Raw genomic sequence first — 18487 nt, 5'->3', positions numbered from 1 at the left:
AGTCTCCAGAATAAAAGATAATACAAAAAAAATTAGAAAGGGATACGAATTTAACTTCAGGCAACATGACTTCAGACAAAATTAGAAGAAGGGTGGTAAATACAGGGCTAAAGGTGTTATATGCAGTATAGGAAATATGGTAGATGGTAAGTCAGAATTTGGCAGCTATGACATAGTGGGCATCACAGAATCATGTCTAAAGAAAGTTCAGAGCTGGGAACTGAACATCCAAGGATACACATCGTATTGAATGGACAGACAGATGGCAGAGGGGAAGGGTTGTCATTGTTGGTTAAAAAAATGAAATCAAATCCTTAGAAAAGTGACATAGGACAGTAAGATGTAGAATCTTGTTGGTAGAGTTAGGAAACTGCAAGGATATAAAGACTGATTAAGTTATATACAGGTCTCTAAACATTAGCCAGGCTGAGGAATATAAATTACAATGGTAGATAGAAAAGGAATGTAAAAAAGGGAAATATTACGATGGTCATGGTGGATTTCAATACGCGGGCAGAATGGGAAAATCAGGTTGGTGCTGGATCACAAGAGAAGGAATCTACAAGAAGACTTTTGAGCAGCTTGTGGTCAAGCCCACTAGGAAAAAGGCTATTCTGAATTGGGTGTTGTTTAATAAACTAGACTTATAGCCAAGTTTGCAGACGATACAAAGATAGTGTTGAGGAAGCAAGGAGTCTGCAGAAGGACTTAGATTAAAGAGAATGGGCAAATAAATGGCAGATGGGAAGTGTATGATTATGCACTTTGATAGAAGGAATAAAAGTGTACACTATTTCCTAAACAGGTAGAAGATTTAAAAAAATCAGAGGTACAAAAAGGTAAGTCCTCATGCAGGATTCCCTAAAGGTTAACTTGCAGGCTGAATGGGTTGTAAGAAAGGCAAATGCAATGTTAAGAGGACGAGAGTAAAAATATAATGCTGAGGCTTTATAAGGCATTGGTCAGACCACTCTTGGTGTATTATTAGCAGTTTTGAGCCCCTTATCTAAAAAAGGATGTGCTGGCATTGAAGACAGTACAAAGGAGGTTTAAGGGAATTATCCCAAGGATGAAAGGGTTAATGTTTGAGGAGAATTTGACGGCTTCTGAACTCACGGGAATTTAGAAGATTGAAGGGGGTTATCATTGAAACCCACCAAAAATTGAAAGGTCCATATTGAGTGAATGTTGAGAGAATGTTTCAAATAAGGAGAGTCGAGGACCAGAGGATACAGCCTCAGAATAGAAGGAAGTCCTATTGGAACAGAGATGAGGTGGAATTTCTTTTTAGTCAGAAGGTGGTGAATCTGTAGAATTCATTGCCACAGACTACCATGGATGTCAAGTCATTGGGTATATTTAAAGCAGAAATTGATGAGCTCTTGATTAGTAAAGGCATCAAAGGTTACAGGGAGAAGGGGAGAGAATGAGGGTAAAACAGAAAATAAATCAGCCATGGTCAAATGGTAGAGCAAACATGATGGGCTGAATGGCCTAATTCTGCTTCTATGTCTTACTGTCTTATGGTCTTCGGTGTATGCGGTGAGCCAATAGGTTTGTTTGTGCTGTATTCTGACTATTTCTCATGTTAAGTGAAATTCTGTAGTTTCAGACAGGGTTGGTCATGAGGTTGCAAAGAAATATGGAAATATGTAAACCAGATTTGGAAGAGTAAACAAAACCTTGATTGAGGAGATGCATTTCAGAGAAAAAATTTGAATAGTGACGTAAGCAGATGTAACTAGGGTAAAGAGGTGTAAGTAAATAAAAAAGCATGAAGGAGGTGTGGGATGGGATGAAGATCATCACCGGATGCGGTGCAAAGCGGGGGGCGAACATAAGTGGAGATGTGGAGAAAGCGAACCAGCTGAACAACTTCTTCAACAGGTTCGACAGCTCAATCTCATCCTCACCGCAGAAATCCACACCAGGCTTACTTCCCTCACAGGAAAATAGCCACTCACAGGAGACCTTGCCCATGCCCAGGATTACGGCTGCACAGGTGGAAGGTCAACTGAGGAAGATCTGTACCAGCAAGGCGGCTGGACCGGATGGAGTTTCCCCACGATTACTGAGGGCCTGTGCGACTGAGCTGGGAGAACCACTACAGCGCATCTTCAACATGAGCCTGGAGCAGAGAAGAGTACCCAGACAGTGGAAAACATCCTGTATTGTCCCGGTACCGAAGAAACCACAACCAAAGGAGTTGAATGACTTCAGACCTGTTGCCTTGACGTCGCACGTGATGAAGACCATGGAGCGGCTGATAATACAGAATCTGAGGCCACAAACCAGGCACGCCCAGGATCCTCTTCAGTTTGCGTATAAGGAGAAGGTGGGAGTGGAGGATGCTATCATGTATTTGTTGCACAAATCACTCTCTCACCTAGATGGGGCCAGTTGTGCTGTGAGGATTACATTCCTTGACTTCTCTAGTGCCTTTAACACCATCCAGCCCAAGATCTTAAGGCACAAACTAACGGAGATGGGAGTAGACTCTCACATGGTGGATTGGATAGTGGACTACTTGACAGATAGACCTCAGTATGTGCGGTTGGGAGACTGTAGGTCTGACACGGTGGTCAGCAGCACAGGTGCGCCGCAGGGAACCGTACTCTCTCCGGTCCTGTTCACCCTGTACACATCAGACTTCCAATATAACTCGGAGTCCTGCCATGTGCAGAAGTTCGCTGATGACACGGCCATAGTGGGGTGTGTCAGGAATGGACAGGAGGAGGAGTATAGGAAACTGATACAGGACTTTGTGATATGGTGCAACTCAAACTATCTGCGTCTCAATATCACCAAGACCAAGGAGATGGTGGTGGACTTTAGGAGATCTAGGCCTCATATGGAGCCAGTGATCATTAATGGAGAATGTGTGGAGCAGGTTAAGACCTACAAGTATCTGGGAGTACAGTTAGACGAGAAGCTAGACTGGACTGCCAACACAGATGCCTTGTGCAGGAAGGCACAGAGTCGACTGTACTTCCTTAGAAGGTTGGCGTCATTCAATGTCTGTAGTGAGATGCTGAAGATGTTCTATAGGTCAGTTGTGGAGAGCGCCCTCTTCTTTGTGGTGGCGTGTTGGGGAGGAAGCATTAAGAAGAGGGATGCCTCACGTCTTAATAAGCTGGTAAGGAAGGCGGGCTCTGTCGTGGGCAAAGTACTGGAGAGTTTAACATCGGTAGCTGAGCGAAGGGCGCTGAGTAGGCTACGGTCAATTATGGAAAACTCTGAACATCCTCTACATAGCACCATCCAGAGACAGAGAAGCAGTTTCAGCGACAGGTTACTATCGATGCAATGCTCCTCTGACAGGATGAAGAGGTCAATACTTCCCAATGCCATTAGGCTTTACAATTCAACCGCCAGGACTTAAGAACTTTTTAAAAGCTATTATTAATGCTGTTTGAGATAGTGATTTAGATGCATATCATATTTTTTTACTGAGTTAAGTATTGTATGTTATTAGTTTTGCTACAACAAGTGTATGGGACATTGGAAAAAAAGTTGAATTTCCCCATGGGGATGAATAAAGTATCTATCTATCTATCTATCTAAATAGTATAAAAAAAGAAATATCAATAAGCTGGTCAAGAAATGAAGTACCCCAGGAAGAACTGAGGATTTCAAAACAGGAGTTTCTGGAAGCACAGAATGGCTGAGCAAGGAGGGATTCCATGACAAGGGGAAATTTATTAAACTTCAGGCATTGATACTGCGCATTTTGATATGTTATAATGTACTATTTTCAATGCTACATCCAGAGTTAAGTTGTCAGTTGTTGGAATGGTAATTAGAACCAGCCAGCTGTAAACAATAATACAATCAACTATAAGAGACATTATAGTTAGAAAATTATGCATATACAGTAGTGGACACTTTATTAGGTACACCTGCTCATTAATGCAAATCAGCCAATTAAGTGGCAGACAAGAGGTTCAGTTGTTCAGACCAAACATCAGATTAGGGAAGAAATGACTAAGAGACTTTGAGCATGGAATGATTGTTGATGACTCACGGGGTGGTTTGAGTACCTCAGAAACTGCTATTCTCCTGGGATATTCATGCACACCAGTCTCTAGAGATTTACAGAGAATGACGCTAAAAACAAAAATCAACATACACTGAGTGGCAGTTCTATGGGTGAAAATGCCTCATTAATAAGAGAGGTCAGAGTAGAATGACCAGACTGGTTCGAACTGACTCAAATAGCCATGCATTACAACAGTGCTGCATGTGAAGAAGAGCATTTCTGAATGCACAACATATTGAACCATGAAGTGGATGCACCACAGTAGTAGAAGACCGCGAACATACATTCAGTGGCCACTTTATTAGGTACAGGAAATACCTAATAGAGTGGCCACTGAGTGTCATTGCACCAAATATAAATGACTAGATAGTCTTTTCCTGTTATTTAACATGGCTAATTTTGTAAAAGCATCAGAAAAAAAAACAAGATTTTCAGTTAGATTCAGCAAAAAGTTTCTCTGAACCTTTAATCATATTTAATGCTGTTAATTGTCAGTTGGTTTTATGGTTCTACCTAAGACAGCTCTAGGGTTAAATTACATTTGTTTCCAAGCATTTTAAATATGAATGATAAATGCAAGCTTAAATTTTACAGTTATCTTGATACCTTTGTTACTTCATTTTCAATCATTGATCCATCAGAAGAAAATAATTCCCTGGGAAGGAAAAAATACATTAATACATATTTTCTTATTTATTTACCTGTTCAACAATATTTAGTATACAGAACAAATTATCTCATCTAGATGATAATGAACAACATTGGTGGCTCATTCTTTTAGCTTCAAACCTCCACTGGAGGAATACTGTTACATGTAAATTGCCCAATATTACTGTACATATTACTCATCTAAATTACTTAATTTTAAACTTTAAGGCCACTGATTATTTTTGGGTTTATGTTTCTATTTGATCTAGAAACATTTGTTTTAGATAATTATATATCATAACTGGACTCTATTATGATCATGTAGAAATTATCTCCTGTATCTCAGGAGGTAGAAAATATAACCACAATGTGGTTTTCCACATTCAAATGTCACCTCCTATTAATTAAACACAAACCAGCACTTTTCTTACAGTGGCCATGATGAACTCTTATAGGTTACGATCTAAAGAGAAATCTGTGTTGATAAGCAGTGTCAAAATGAAGACAATGGAGGAGGATGGGGAGAAAAACAAACAAATGGGCAAGAATTGATAAAAAAAAGTCTACTAAATACAGTACATTTCCTTTGAAGGTATGGATGCTTTTTCAATGGATCATTTACTATCAAAGTATGTATCCATATACAACTCTGATATTTGTATTTCTCTAGATAGCCACTAAACACAAAAAGAACATTAAAATCGTTCAGACAAAAACATCAAATCCACCCCTAAGACAAAAGAAAATGGCATCCCCCCCCCCCCCAAAACCCTTCCCTCACACAAAATGGAACAGGAACAGTGACCCCCCCCCCCCCAAAAACTGTGCCTACCCCACACAAAAAACTAACATAATATCAATGCCCAAATACCCTACCGTCGCACAACAAAACAGAAAAGGAACAGGAAAACACAGAATATAAAAACCATGTCTGAAAAAGTCCACAGTCCATAAACACAATAGTCCAATCGTAAATGCAGAACCACGATATCATCCACCAACATCCATCGAGGGGGACATCACACAAGGCAGAGAGGCCTACCCGCCTGCCACAGCAATAGGCTGCTCACAGACTCCTTTGTTATAGGTATTACCTCTCAGTTCCTTTTCTGGACTGTCTAATACATCAGATTGTTATCACTGCATCCAAACAGTTCTCCTTTGAGACCTGTTGTGAACATGATTGCTGGTGCTTTTTAACTACCCTCCCTCACCATGCCTTGATCCTTTATCAACAGCTGCACAATTGTGGTATCAATATATGAATGGCAGGAAAACTATAAGCATAAATACCTTTGTTTCAACACCTTATATCTTGTGATTGTTTTCATTTAAAGCATTACATTTTACAGATTAACAAATGATAGGGCAGCACAGTAGTACAGCGATTAGCACAATTACTTTACAAGTGTTTGGATCACCGATTGTGAATCGATTCCTGCCACTGTCTGTAGGAGTTTGTACAATCTCTTGGTGGCTCCATGGGTTTCTTTTGGGCATTTCGGTTTCCTCCCACACTCCAAAGATGTACAGGTTAGGATTAGTATTATGTGTGCATACCATGTAGCTGCCAGAAGTGTGGCGATGCTTGCAGGCTGCCCCCAGCACAACCCTTGCTGTTTTGATTTGACACAAATGAAGCATTTCTCTGTATGCTTTGATATACATATGACAAATAGAGCTAATCTTTAAATTTGTTTAAACAGAAGATGGCAGTACAATCCCACATGGTTTATTGCTACATTGAAATAATTATAAAGGACTTTTTAACTTGTCAAATGGTCTTATTCTATTAGTTCCTCCTATCCTATTTATTGCTTTAAAATACTACAACTCACTGATTAACATAGATGAAGTCTTGCTATAAATATACATATTTTTAAACTGGGAAAATATTAATTTCAGAATCAGAATCAGGTTTATTATCACTGGCATGTGTCATGAAATTTGTTAACTTAGCAGCAGTAGTCCAATGCAATTGTCAAGTCAGAGTTCTTGTTCTTCTTTGAACATGTGCAGCTTCCCACTTGAAAGAGATTGAATGCGTCTACCCGAAGGTTTTTTAACCGGATTCCACTCAATGACCAAACAACTTTTCCTTTTTCCTCCTTTTATTTTTCGCAAGTGCGGCAGTTTGATAGTTCCATTAGTTCCATCAGTCATTAGTCCTTAGTCACTAGTCACAAGGTGAAAAAACTAGCTGTCTCTCCGGACTTTGTTGACAGATTCCGACCTGCACAGTCTCCATTTCTCTAATAGACCATTATGTTTTCAAACCGGGCGAACCCTCCTGAAGGTTTGCAAGCTCTTCTTAAACCTCGTGCCGTTTCCAAGAAGCGCCTGCACGCGATGATCCCCATGACAACGCTAGCGCTAACCCAAACGCAGTAACAGCAGTGTTCTTTTCCATGAAACAGTCTCTTAAGTTATTTAAAGTACAGCATCTTACCACAGATTCCAACACTGCTCCCAGACTGTCGCTGTGATGTTGCAGAGTCCCCCCAATGTTCCAGGCAGAAGCAGCACTCAGGCTGTGGGTTCTATCTGGTCTATCAGTGGATTCTTGTTATTACTTTTAAATTTTATTTTCTTTTGCCTATAGGTCCCAATACTTTCTAGAAACTCTAGTTTGACTTGACAGTAATACATAATATAGAAGAAAATAATAATAATAAATAGGTAAATCAATCGCAGTATACGTATATTGAATAGATTAAAAATTGTGCAAAAACAGAAATAATGTATATTAAAAAAAAGTGAGGTAGTGTTCACAGGTTCAATGGCCATTTAGGAACTGGATGGCAGCCTGTCATAATGCTCTTCATGGTACATCTATAGAAGTTCTACCAAATCTCTTTAAACTCCTAATGAAGTATAGTTGCTGTCTTGCCTTCTTTGTAGCTGCATTGATATATTGGGACCACGTTAGATCCTCAGAGATCTTAACACTCAGGTACTTGAAACTGCTCACTCTCTCCACTTCTGCTCCTTCTATAAGGATTAGTATGTGTTCCTTTGTCTTACCCTTCCTGAAGTCCACAATCAGCTCTTTTGTCTTACTGACATTCAGTGCCAGATTGTTGCTGCGACACCTCTCCACTAGTTAACATATCTCTCTCCCGTACGCCCTCTCGTCACCATCTGAGATTCGACCAACAATGGTTGTATCATCAGCAAACTTAAAGATGGTATTTGAGCTATGCCTAGCTACACGGTCATTGGTACAGACAGAGTAGAGCAGTGCGCTAAGCACACACCCCAGAGGTGCACCACTGTTGATGGGATATATCAATATCAGCACAGACAGTGGTGTTCCGGTCTGGAAGTCAAGGATCCAATTGCAGAGGGAGATATAGAGGCCCAGGTTCTGTAACTTCTCAATCAGGATTGTGAGAATGATGGTGTTAAATACTGAGCTATGGTCGATGAACTATCCTGACATAGGTGTTTATATTGTCCAGGTGGTCTAAGGCCATGTGAAGAGCCATTGAGATTGTTGACCTATTGTGGTGACAGGCAAACTGCACAGGGTCCAGGTCCTTGCTGAGGCAGGAGTTCAGTCTAGTCATAATCAACCTCTCAAATGTTGGTCATTACCTGAAAAAACATACTAGCAATCTTGTTCAGAATTAAGTTGATTTTTGAATATGTAATTGATACATCACAGCTCTAGAAAAAAATTTGCACGTAAATCCATATAAATATACTGCGAGAACATAAGAATGCATGACACAGACAGCACAACAAAATAACAAACAAGACATACTGTACTAGGTGAGTCAGAGAGAAATGAAGGACAGCTTCAAATAGAAAATATCAAAATGACAGGAAAACAATGCAAGAATTTAGTTTTTGTTACGAGAGGAAGTGGAAAGTTGCGAAGAAGATGCAGAGCAGTTTGTGGAGGCTGTTGCTAACAAAAGTAAAATGAAAGGAAGGATACAAACTTAACATTGAGAAATTACCAGTGGCTAAATGTATACAAACAAGATCCTGCAAGAAACTAAGAAAAAAATGCTGGAGATCCAGACCAATGCACACAAAATGCTGGAGAACTCAGTAGGTCAGGCACCCTCTATGAAAAAGAATAACACTACCAGGTTCAGAAACATTTATTACCCCTCAGTCAACAGGCTCTTGAACCAGTGGGGATAACTTTACCTGCCCCATCACTGAATTGTTCCCACAGCCTATGAACTCACTTTCAAGGACTCTTCATTGCCTGTTCTCTATATTTTTGTAATTGAAATGTTCATTTATTATCAAATCATGTATCCCTATACAACTCTGAGATTTGTATTCTCAAGATAGCCACAAAACAAAGAAAGAACGTGAGTTGTTCAGAGAGAAACATCAAAACTTACTCACTGTGCAAAAAAAAACTGTGCATCCCAATCATCAACCCTCCCTCCCCTGCATAAAATGGAACAGGAACATTGCTCCCCCCAAAAAACAACTCCTCCCCCACACAAAAAACTGACATAATATCAACCCCCAAACGCCCTCCTGTCACACAACAAAACAGAAAGTATACGGGCGATTTTAAAAAAACAGAACATAAAACAATAAGTCTGAAAAAAGTCCACAGTCCATAAACAAAATAGTCCAATCCATAAACGCAGAACCATGATACTATCCTATAAATATTACTGACGTTCATTGAAAGAGAGGGACACCACATAAGGGAGAGTGGCCTACCCCCCTGCCACAGCGAGGCACACAGTGACAGGCTGCTCAGATTCCTTCTCCAGCAGCGATCATTCGGCGGGTGGTAGATGCTGAAACTCTTACTTATTGCTCATTTATTATTATTTCTATAATCTTTTGTATTTGCACAGTTTGTTGCCTATTACACATTGGTTGCTGATCCACCCAGTTGGGTGCAGTCTTGCATTGATTCTACTGTGGTTCTTGGATTTACTGATTATGCCTGCAAGAAAATAAAACTTAGGGTTGTAATGGTAACGTACTTTGTAAGCATCTGTACTTTGATAATAAATTTACTTTGAACAGTCGACATTTTGGGCTGAGACCTTTCATCAAGACTGGAAAAGAAGGGGGAAGAAGCCAGAAGAAGGTTGGGGAAAGGAAAGGAGTACAAGCTACAACCTGATACATAAAGCCAGGTGGATGGGAAAATGTAGGAGTGAAGTGAAAAGCTTCACTTCAAAAGTGAAAAGAACACACCGGACATACCCAAACTAAAAGTTGCGGGCTATTCAGTCTGCTGAGGGCTAGATCTGTGGCAGTAAAGATCGGTGATCCAGAACTATACAATAAGTCCCGGTACGACCCACAGAAGGCTATTTTAAAAGTGAGAAAACAATTCCAATTGAGGTTAAAGACAGAATTGGATGCACGTTAGCTCTGGCAGGGACTGTTGGCCATTACTTTCTACAAAGCAAAACCTATAGCCATGATGCATCACCCCCTGATAAGCTCAATGCCTTTTAGGCATGCTTTGAAAGGGAGAATAAAACTAAATCTGTGCAAATGCCTGAGTCGCCTGGTGACCCTGTGATCTCCATCTCAGAGGCTGACGTCAAAACATCTTTCAAGAACGTGAACCCACGCAGGGCATCAGGCCCTGATGGTGTATCTGACAGGGCTCAGAAAACCCATGAAAACCAACTGGCGGGAGTGTTCAAGGACATCTTCAAACTCTCATTGTTGCAGTTGGAGGTTCCCACCTGCTTTAAAAAGACAACAATCATACTAGTGATGAAGAGCAGTGTGAACTATCGCCCAATGACACTCACATCTACTGTGATGAAGTGCTTTGATATGTTGGTCATGGCTAGAATCAACTCCTGCTTAAGCAAGGACCTGGACCCGCTGCAATTTGCCTATTGCCACAATAGGTCTACAGCAAATACATTCTCATTGGCTCAGCAATAGGCCTTGGATCACCTGGACAATATTTAGTACCTACATCAGGCTGCTGGTTATTGACTACAACTCAGAGTTCAACACAATCATACCCTCAGTTCTAATCAACAAGCTCCAGAACCTGATACTCTGCAACTGGATGCTTGATTTCCCCACCGGGGTGAATTCTGATCTGAGTGGATCAGAATTAACAAGGATGAGTACTTAGCCCACTGCTCTACTTGCCCTCTTCTCATTGCTACAAGGAGTACAGGAGTCTGAAGACACACACTCAATGTTTTAGGAACAGCTTTTTCTCAACCGCCATTCAGATTTCTGAATGGACAATGAATCCAAGAACACTACCTCACTATTAATTTCCTCTCTTTTTGCACTACCTATGCAATTTAATTTTGTTATATATACCTCTTTTGTAACTTATAGTTTTTTTCATTATGGATTAGAATGTACTGCTGCAGAAAATAACAAATTTCAAACCATATGCCAGTGATATTAATCCTAATTCTGATTCTGAAGCTAGGAGGTAATAGGTGGAAAAGGTAAAGGGTTGAAGAAAGCAGAATCTGATAGGACAGGAGATTAGAGGATGAAGAAAGGAAAGAGGAAGGGCACCAGGAGAGGGAGAGGTGATAAGCAGGTGAGGAGAAGAGAACAGGTAAGAGGGGAGCCTGAGTGAAGAACTGAAGAGAAGGAAATGTGGAGGGGGAAATATTATTGGAAGATAGAGAAATTGAGGTTTATGCCATCAGGTTGGAGGCTACCCAGATGGAATATAAGGTTTTGCTCCTCCAACCTGAGAGTGGCCTCATCGTTACAGTAGTGGAGGCCTTGGACTGACATGTCGGAATGGGAATGGAGACTGGAATTAAAATGATTGGCCACTAGGAAATCCTGCTTGCTGAGGATAGAGCAAAGGGACATGACAAAGCAATCCCCCAATCTACGTTGGGTCTCACTGATGTAGAACAGGCCACATCAGGAGCATTGGACACATTTAAAAATCCCTACAGGTTTACAGGTGAAGTCTTGCCTCACCTGCAAGGACTGTTTGGGGCCTGGAATACAGATGAGAGTGGGAGTGAATGTACAGGTGTAACACATCTTCTGTTTGCAAGAATAAGTACCAGGAGGGAGATTAGTGGGCAGAGACGAAAAGACAAGGGAATGAGGGCGAGTGTGATCCCTGTGGAAAGCAGAGTTGAGGGAAGGTATCCTATCACCTATTACCTTCTAGCCTGTATTCCTCCCCACTTCCCCACCTTCTTCTAGCTTCTTCTTCATTCCCTTCCAAAACATCAACAGTTTATTCCTTTCCATAGATGCTGGAAAAATAAATCTCTGATTTGAGTGTGGTAAACAAGATAACTCTTTCAAAAAGTTAATAAGAATAATCAAGGAATCAGAAGCAAATATTGTCCAATTATGAAGCACTGAGGAATTACCAAAGCAGTCAGTACAATTTTTTTAAATGGCAAGTCAAAGATTGAAGAATCTTGTAAAGTTACTCTACAAATTGATAAAAAATGTATAAGTAACATGAATTTTCAAAAATGATTTAATTAAAAATATCAAAGAATCATTGTAATGGTAATGGCCCATGAAATTAAGAGGACTGCAGTTACATGAATTATGTAGTACCTGGAGGCCAGAAAGCAAAAGGGTAGGAATAGACATAATGGTGCAGTGTTCCATGCTGGTTTGTGGTGAAGCTGTACTTAAGTGTTGCAAATATAAATTACTTGAAACTAAGAATTAAGGTTATTTTAATAAAATTTTCTAAGAACAACAATTTTTTAAGGAACAACAGAACTTAACTAAAAAGACAATACGGGGAGAAAAAAGGAGGTACGAACGCAAGCTAGCCAGGAATATAAAGGAAGATAGCAAAAGCTCTTTTAGGTATGTGAAGAGAAAGAAGATAGTTAGGTACAATGTTGGGCCCTTGAAGAATGAATTGGGTGAAATTGTTATGGGAAACAGAGAAATGGCAGAAGAATTTAATGAGTACTTTAGATCTGTTTTCACTAAGGAAGACACAAGCAATCTCCCAGATGTATGGATGGGCCAAGGACATAGGGTAACAGAGGAAATGAAACAGATTGACATTAGGAAGGAAACAGTCATGAGAAGACTGATGGGACTGAAGGCTGACAAATCCCCAGGTCCGGATGGTCTGCATCCTAGGGTACTAAAGGAGGTGGCCCTGGAAATTGCGGATGCATTGGTAATCATTTTCCAATGTTCCTTAGATTCAGGATCAGTTCCTGAGGATTGGAGAATGGCTAATGTTATCCCACTTTTTACGAAAGGAGGGAGGGAGAAAACAGAGAACTATCGACCTGTCAGCCTGACATCGGTGGTGGGGAAGATGCTAGAGTCCATTATTAAGGATGAAATAGTGGTATATCTAGATAGCAGTGATAGGATTGGGCCGAGCCAGCATGGATTTACCAAGGGTAAATCATGCTTGACTAATCTGTTGGAGTTTTTCGAGGATGTAACCAGGAAGTTAGATGGGGGAGATCCAGTGGATGTAGTGTACCTCGATTTTCAGAAGGCATTTGATGAGGTCCCACATGGGAGATTGGTGGGTAAAATCAAAGCTCAGGGCATCGGGGGGAAGACATTGACATGGATAGAAAACTGGTTGGCAGATAGAAAGCAAAGGGTAGTGGTGAATGGGTGTTTCTCGGAATGGCAGGTGGTGACTAGTGGGGTGCCACAGGGCTCGGTATTGGGACCACAGCTGTTTACAATTTACGTCAACGATTTGGATGAAGGCATTGAAAATAACATCAGCAAATTTGCTGATGATACTAAGCTGGGTGGCAGGGTGACATGTGATGAGGATGTTAGGAGAATTCAGGGTGACTGGGTGAGTGGGCAGATACTTGGCAGATGGCATTTAATGTGAGTAAGTGTGAGGTTATCCACTTTGGGAGTAAGAACAGGAAGGCAGATTATTATCTGAACAGTGTAGAGTTAGGTAAGGGAGAAATACAAAGAGATCTAGGAGTCCTTGTTCATCAGTCACTGAAGGTGAATGAGCAAGTGCAGCAGGCAGTGAAGAAGGCTAATGGAATGTTGGCCTTTATTTCAAAGGGAATTGAGTACAAGAGCAAGGAAATCCTTTTGCATTTGTACAGGGCCCTGGTGAGACCACACCTGGAGTATTGTGTACAGTTTTGGTCTCCAGGGTTAAGGAAGGACATCCTGGCTGTAGAGGAAGTGCAGCGTAGATTCACGAGGTTAATTCCTGGGATGTCTGGACTGTCTTACGCAGAGAGGTTAGAGAGACTGAGCTTGTACACGCTGGAATTAAGGAGATTGAGAGGGGATCTGATTGAAACATATAAGATTATTAAGGGATTGGACAAGACAGAGGCAGGAAATATGTTCCAGATGCTGGGAGAGTCCAGTACCAGAGGGCATGGTTTGAGAATAAGGGGTATGTCATTTAGGACAGAGTTGAGGAAAAACTTCTTCTCCCAGAGAGTTGTGGGGGTCTGGAATGCACTGCCTCGGAAGGTAGTGGAGGCCAATTCTCTGGATGCTTTCAAGAAGGAGCTAGATAGGTATCTTATGGATAGGGGAATCAAGGGATATGGGGACAAGGCAGGAACCAGGTATTGATAGTAGTTGATCAGCCATGATCTCAAAATGGCGGTGCAGGCTCGAAGGGTCTACTTCTGCACCTATTGTCTATTGTCTAACACCCAATTAATGCCTATTTGTGGCCATGTGTATGAAATGCTACCGAAGGACATGCAGATTGATCCAGAAGGGCGGCTGCAATTCAATACTAAAGCTTATCAAGAATAGGAACATAGAACAGTACAGCATTGAACAGGCCATTTGATTCATGACAATGTACCAATCTTGATGCCAATTTATACTAAATATCCTGTGTCTCATCCATATCCCTCCATTCCCTTCACATCATGTGTCTATCTTAAGCCTCTTAAACTTCATCAAATTGCCTTCTCCCACTACCCTGGTAATGCATTGTACCCCTGGAGGCAACTACCATCGTCTGCATAAAAACCTGACTCTCAAGAGTCATAAAGAAAACAAGTTTGAATAGTATGAAATTAATAATCCATAATCATTATGTGCCATGTTGTACAACATGGTACTATCCATGTTCATGATTGTTCTTGGTAATTTTTTTTCTACAGAAGTGGTTTGCTATTTCATTCTTCTGGTTAGTATGTTTACTAGATGGGTGACCCCAGCCATTATCAATACTCTTCAGAGATTGTCTGTCTGGCATCAGTAGTTGCATAATCAGGGCTTGTGATATACACCAGCTGCTCCCATGGTTTCACATGACTCTGATTGGGGGTCTAAGCAGGTGCTACACCTTGTCCAAAGTTGACCTGTAAGCTAATAGAGAGAAAGAGCACCTTACACCTCCTTTGTTACAGATTTATCTCCACCCAAATGAAATTAATAGGTCTTAGAAATGTAGTGCACTGGTTTGGGACTGACGTTCAGGACCTGCATCTGACAGGGATTTTGTTTGGTCTGTGATGAGTGCTGAAGCCTGTGACTATTGGGGTGCTAGGAGATTGAGGCCTGTCTCAGTTGGGGAAAATGGGAATGGTTGGGGTTGGGTGTGCTGTGAGATCAGTAAATGAACAGCATTTCTGGGCCTTAGGATAGAAATAGGATGGGGATAAACTAATGCTGTCTCAGTCTAGCCTGCAATATGAAAACTCTGGTTTCTCAGGGACTGACTGATGATTACTCCCAAAACTATGTACTTATAAGTGTGCTTATTTTTCCTGGAAACATTCTAAAAGTGACATTGATATTAGCAATGGTGTATAAATGAATATTGAACGAATCCAATACCAAAATCAGCTTAAAATCAGAATACTGTGTACATTACAAACATGGACCAGTGTATTACAGCCAGAATTCTTTACAAGGCAAAGATAGATGGGAATGCAAGTTTAAGGAAGATAGGGAGTCTGTAAAGTATATAGGAAGGTTATGTGAATGGGTGCACATTAGAAAGAAAAGACATAAAATAGGGAATTACAAACTTATTCACTTGGGTAGGTAAACTGTGAACAGAATACATAAATTATGAGATAACAAAATGTAATTTGACGAACAATTCTAGGTAACCTCCTACAAATTTTTATATATATATATATCATAATATTCCTTCACAACAGTACATTTGTTCTTAAGTTAATTATGTACCTCAGATTTGCTTTGTCCAGTGGTCCAGTTGTTTCATACTGTGGTCTTGATTGAGACAGTATTTCCTCTTGTCCCTTCTAAACACACAAATTCAACTGGTGAGAGCGACTTAGAAAACTGTGGTTCATCATAACAGAAAAAAAACCATAGAAATCTAATTCTAAACTTGAATGTTAAAAAAGTAGACAATAGATGAGATAATAAAATTCAATCTAAATCAAAATGGTTTAAGTAAAAGAGAAATGGAAGTAGAACAGACAAGTTATTTCTAATTGTGGCTACGCAGACTGAACCCAAACCTAATTGCCCTTGAGAAGGTGGTGGTTAGCTCCCTTCTTGAACCACAACATTATTTGAGGTATGGGCATGCACACAATGGTCTTGAGCAGGATGTTTCTGGATGTTGACCCAATAATGGTGAAGGAAGAACAATCCAAGTCAGTAATGTGCTTAGAGGGCAACTTGTAGGCAGTGGTGTTCCAGCTGGTAGAGGTGGTGGGTTTGGGACATGCTGTTTAAGGAGTCTTGGTGAGCTGATGCAGTGTATCCTGTAGATGGTACAAATTGCTGCCACTAAGCATTGGTGGTGGAGTGACTAAGTAGTTGTGGATGGGGCTGTCTATCAGGTAGGCTATTGTCTTGGATAGTGTTGAGTTCATGGAATATTGCTAAAGCTGTACCCATTTAGTCAAATGGAGAATATTTCATCACATGGTGGATAGGCTTTGGGGAGATATTCATCACAGTGTTCCTAGCCTCTGACCGATACTTGTCATTTCAGGTCAATGGCAACCCCAAGGAGAATGACAGAGAGGAATTCAGTGATGGTAATCTCACCGAGTGTCAGGAGGTGGAGGTAAGGCATAATAAATTTCTATTGAATAGGTTTTGAAGATAATATATTTCTCCTAGTCTTGTCATGTAAAATACTAATTGCATTGATAGTGTTCTTCTGAAAATTTGCTCTGATCTTCTGGCAGAATGATGCTTGTGATCACTTGGTCAAAATTCTGTGCAAACAACTTGGATCTTGTATGCCTTATTGGATAAGTTGAGGCCTTCCAGAACATTATTTACAAGGAATCTAATGTAAACTGCTGTCCCTACTTGAAGAACTGCTCTTTTGTTTTCTCCTCCCATCAGCCCCCACTACCCCTTCCACCATAAACTGAAAATGCATTGCTTTATTTGTGGAGCTAAGATGTTGCCAGAGGGTGGCTTGTTCGAGCTCATCTGTGAAACAACTTAATTACTTTCCTTTAATGTCTCTTTTCCTCCTTTTCAAGGTGGATGGGGTTCTGTTGGAGTCTGTGATCTACAGCTGCAACCAAACTGTGGTTCTTTACTGCAGTTCCTGTTCCCGGAGCTTACCGACTGGCTTTTTTCAATATCCCCAGGATGTGCGCCTTTAGGGTAAGGCTCTGCAGGTGAACTGGTTCCATGCCAGTGTCACCGGTTGAGGCATCACAGGAGAAAAGGAACATTGCATTGCAACAGATCTGTGGTTGGGGGCCTCTGTATTCATTTTGAAGAGAGCGATATGCCAGTTTTTGAGTCAGAAAACTCATAATCAATAAGCTGTTGTGTTTTGTTGTTCTCCCCTCTCACTGTGGAAAAGGGGAGACACCTCCCTGTCCATTGTTAGGGACAGAAAGAGAGCCTGTGGCATGTTGAACTGTTGGGTGAACAATTAGCTTTTATTGGATTGCAGATCATGGTCTCTCTTGGGGGGGGGGGGCGGGGAGGTTGCTATTATTTGCGTGCTGTGTGCTGATGCTTCCCGCTGAAATGTGGAAGAGGGGAGGGAGGAAGTGTTGAAGCTTTGCTGCTGCTTGTACACAGGGGGAGGGGGCTTTGTGGTTCTACCATCTTACTGTCATTCATCTTTGGGGTTCTCCTATTTTCATGGATGTATGCGAACAGCAAGGTTTCAGATTGTACACTGTATACATTCTCTGATATTAAATGGAGCTACCAAAACATTTATTTGTGCTCTCTACCCAATCACTAACCACCAGCTGCTGCATCACTAACAGACACCTCCCCACCTCCCACATTTTCCTCTCTTCAGCTGACTCAATCCTCTCTTGGTTCAGCACCTCTATCCCTTGCAATGGAAAGTGGAGGTGGAAAGGCCTTTGTGCATACAAAGCCTGAAAGACTTGATTTCTTACAGGTGACACTTCAGATTTTGGGCACAGTGGAATTTTGATACTGGAAACTTTGGACAAAGCTAGCATAGGTCTCCTTTGTAGTGCTCCTTTGAAGCACCATTTTAGGGACATTAAAGTTCCTAGCCCAGAATGTTTAAAATTGGATTGTTCTCTCTGAAGCATGAGAGGCTGAGGATCAACTTGATAGAGGTATATGAAATTATGACTGGCGTAGGTACAGTTGGTAATCAATCTTTTTCCAAGAGCAGAAATCTCAAATACTAAAAGGCACAGATTGAAGTGAAACGTGAAAAGTTTAAAATAAATTTAACATTGCTAACATACAGTGAAGAAAAGGTAGTGAGGGCCAGGGAACTGAAAGTTGTTAAAATGGTGGAGAGCATGGAAGGTATCCTTGTTGTAGGTGGCAAGGGACTGGACGAAGTTCCATATTCAAAGTCCCAAAATCTACAACACTGCTGAAATGATACTACTATAAAAGTCCAAAGAGAGCTCTGAACACATTGCTAGTACTGATGGTGAT

The 18487-nt window shown here is 40.9% G+C and overlaps 1 protein-coding gene across 6 annotated transcripts in view; it reads right to left on the bottom strand.

The window, feature by feature from the left end:
• The window catches only part of tex9 (testis expressed 9), a 91940-nt gene that overhangs the window by 61232 nt on the left and 12221 nt on the right, over positions 1-18487 (bottom strand). For all 6 annotated transcript variants that reach the window (XM_073032886.1, XM_073032885.1, XM_073032888.1 and 3 more), the window contains 2 exons: positions 15791-15867; positions 4646-4694 (listed from right to left, as the gene is read on the bottom strand). In XM_073032886.1, the coding sequence (XP_072888987.1) occupies positions 4646-4694; positions 15791-15867 (126 nt within the window). The remainder of the gene's footprint in view (positions 1-4645; positions 4695-15790; positions 15868-18487) is intronic.

This window comes from Hemitrygon akajei, chromosome 30 (assembly GCF_048418815.1).
Source record: "Hemitrygon akajei chromosome 30, sHemAka1.3, whole genome shotgun sequence".
Classification (NCBI taxonomy): Eukaryota; Metazoa; Chordata; class Chondrichthyes; order Myliobatiformes; family Dasyatidae; genus Hemitrygon; species Hemitrygon akajei.
The sequence above is the reverse complement of the archived record's forward strand: the minus strand, read 5'-3'. Positions and strand labels throughout refer to the sequence as shown.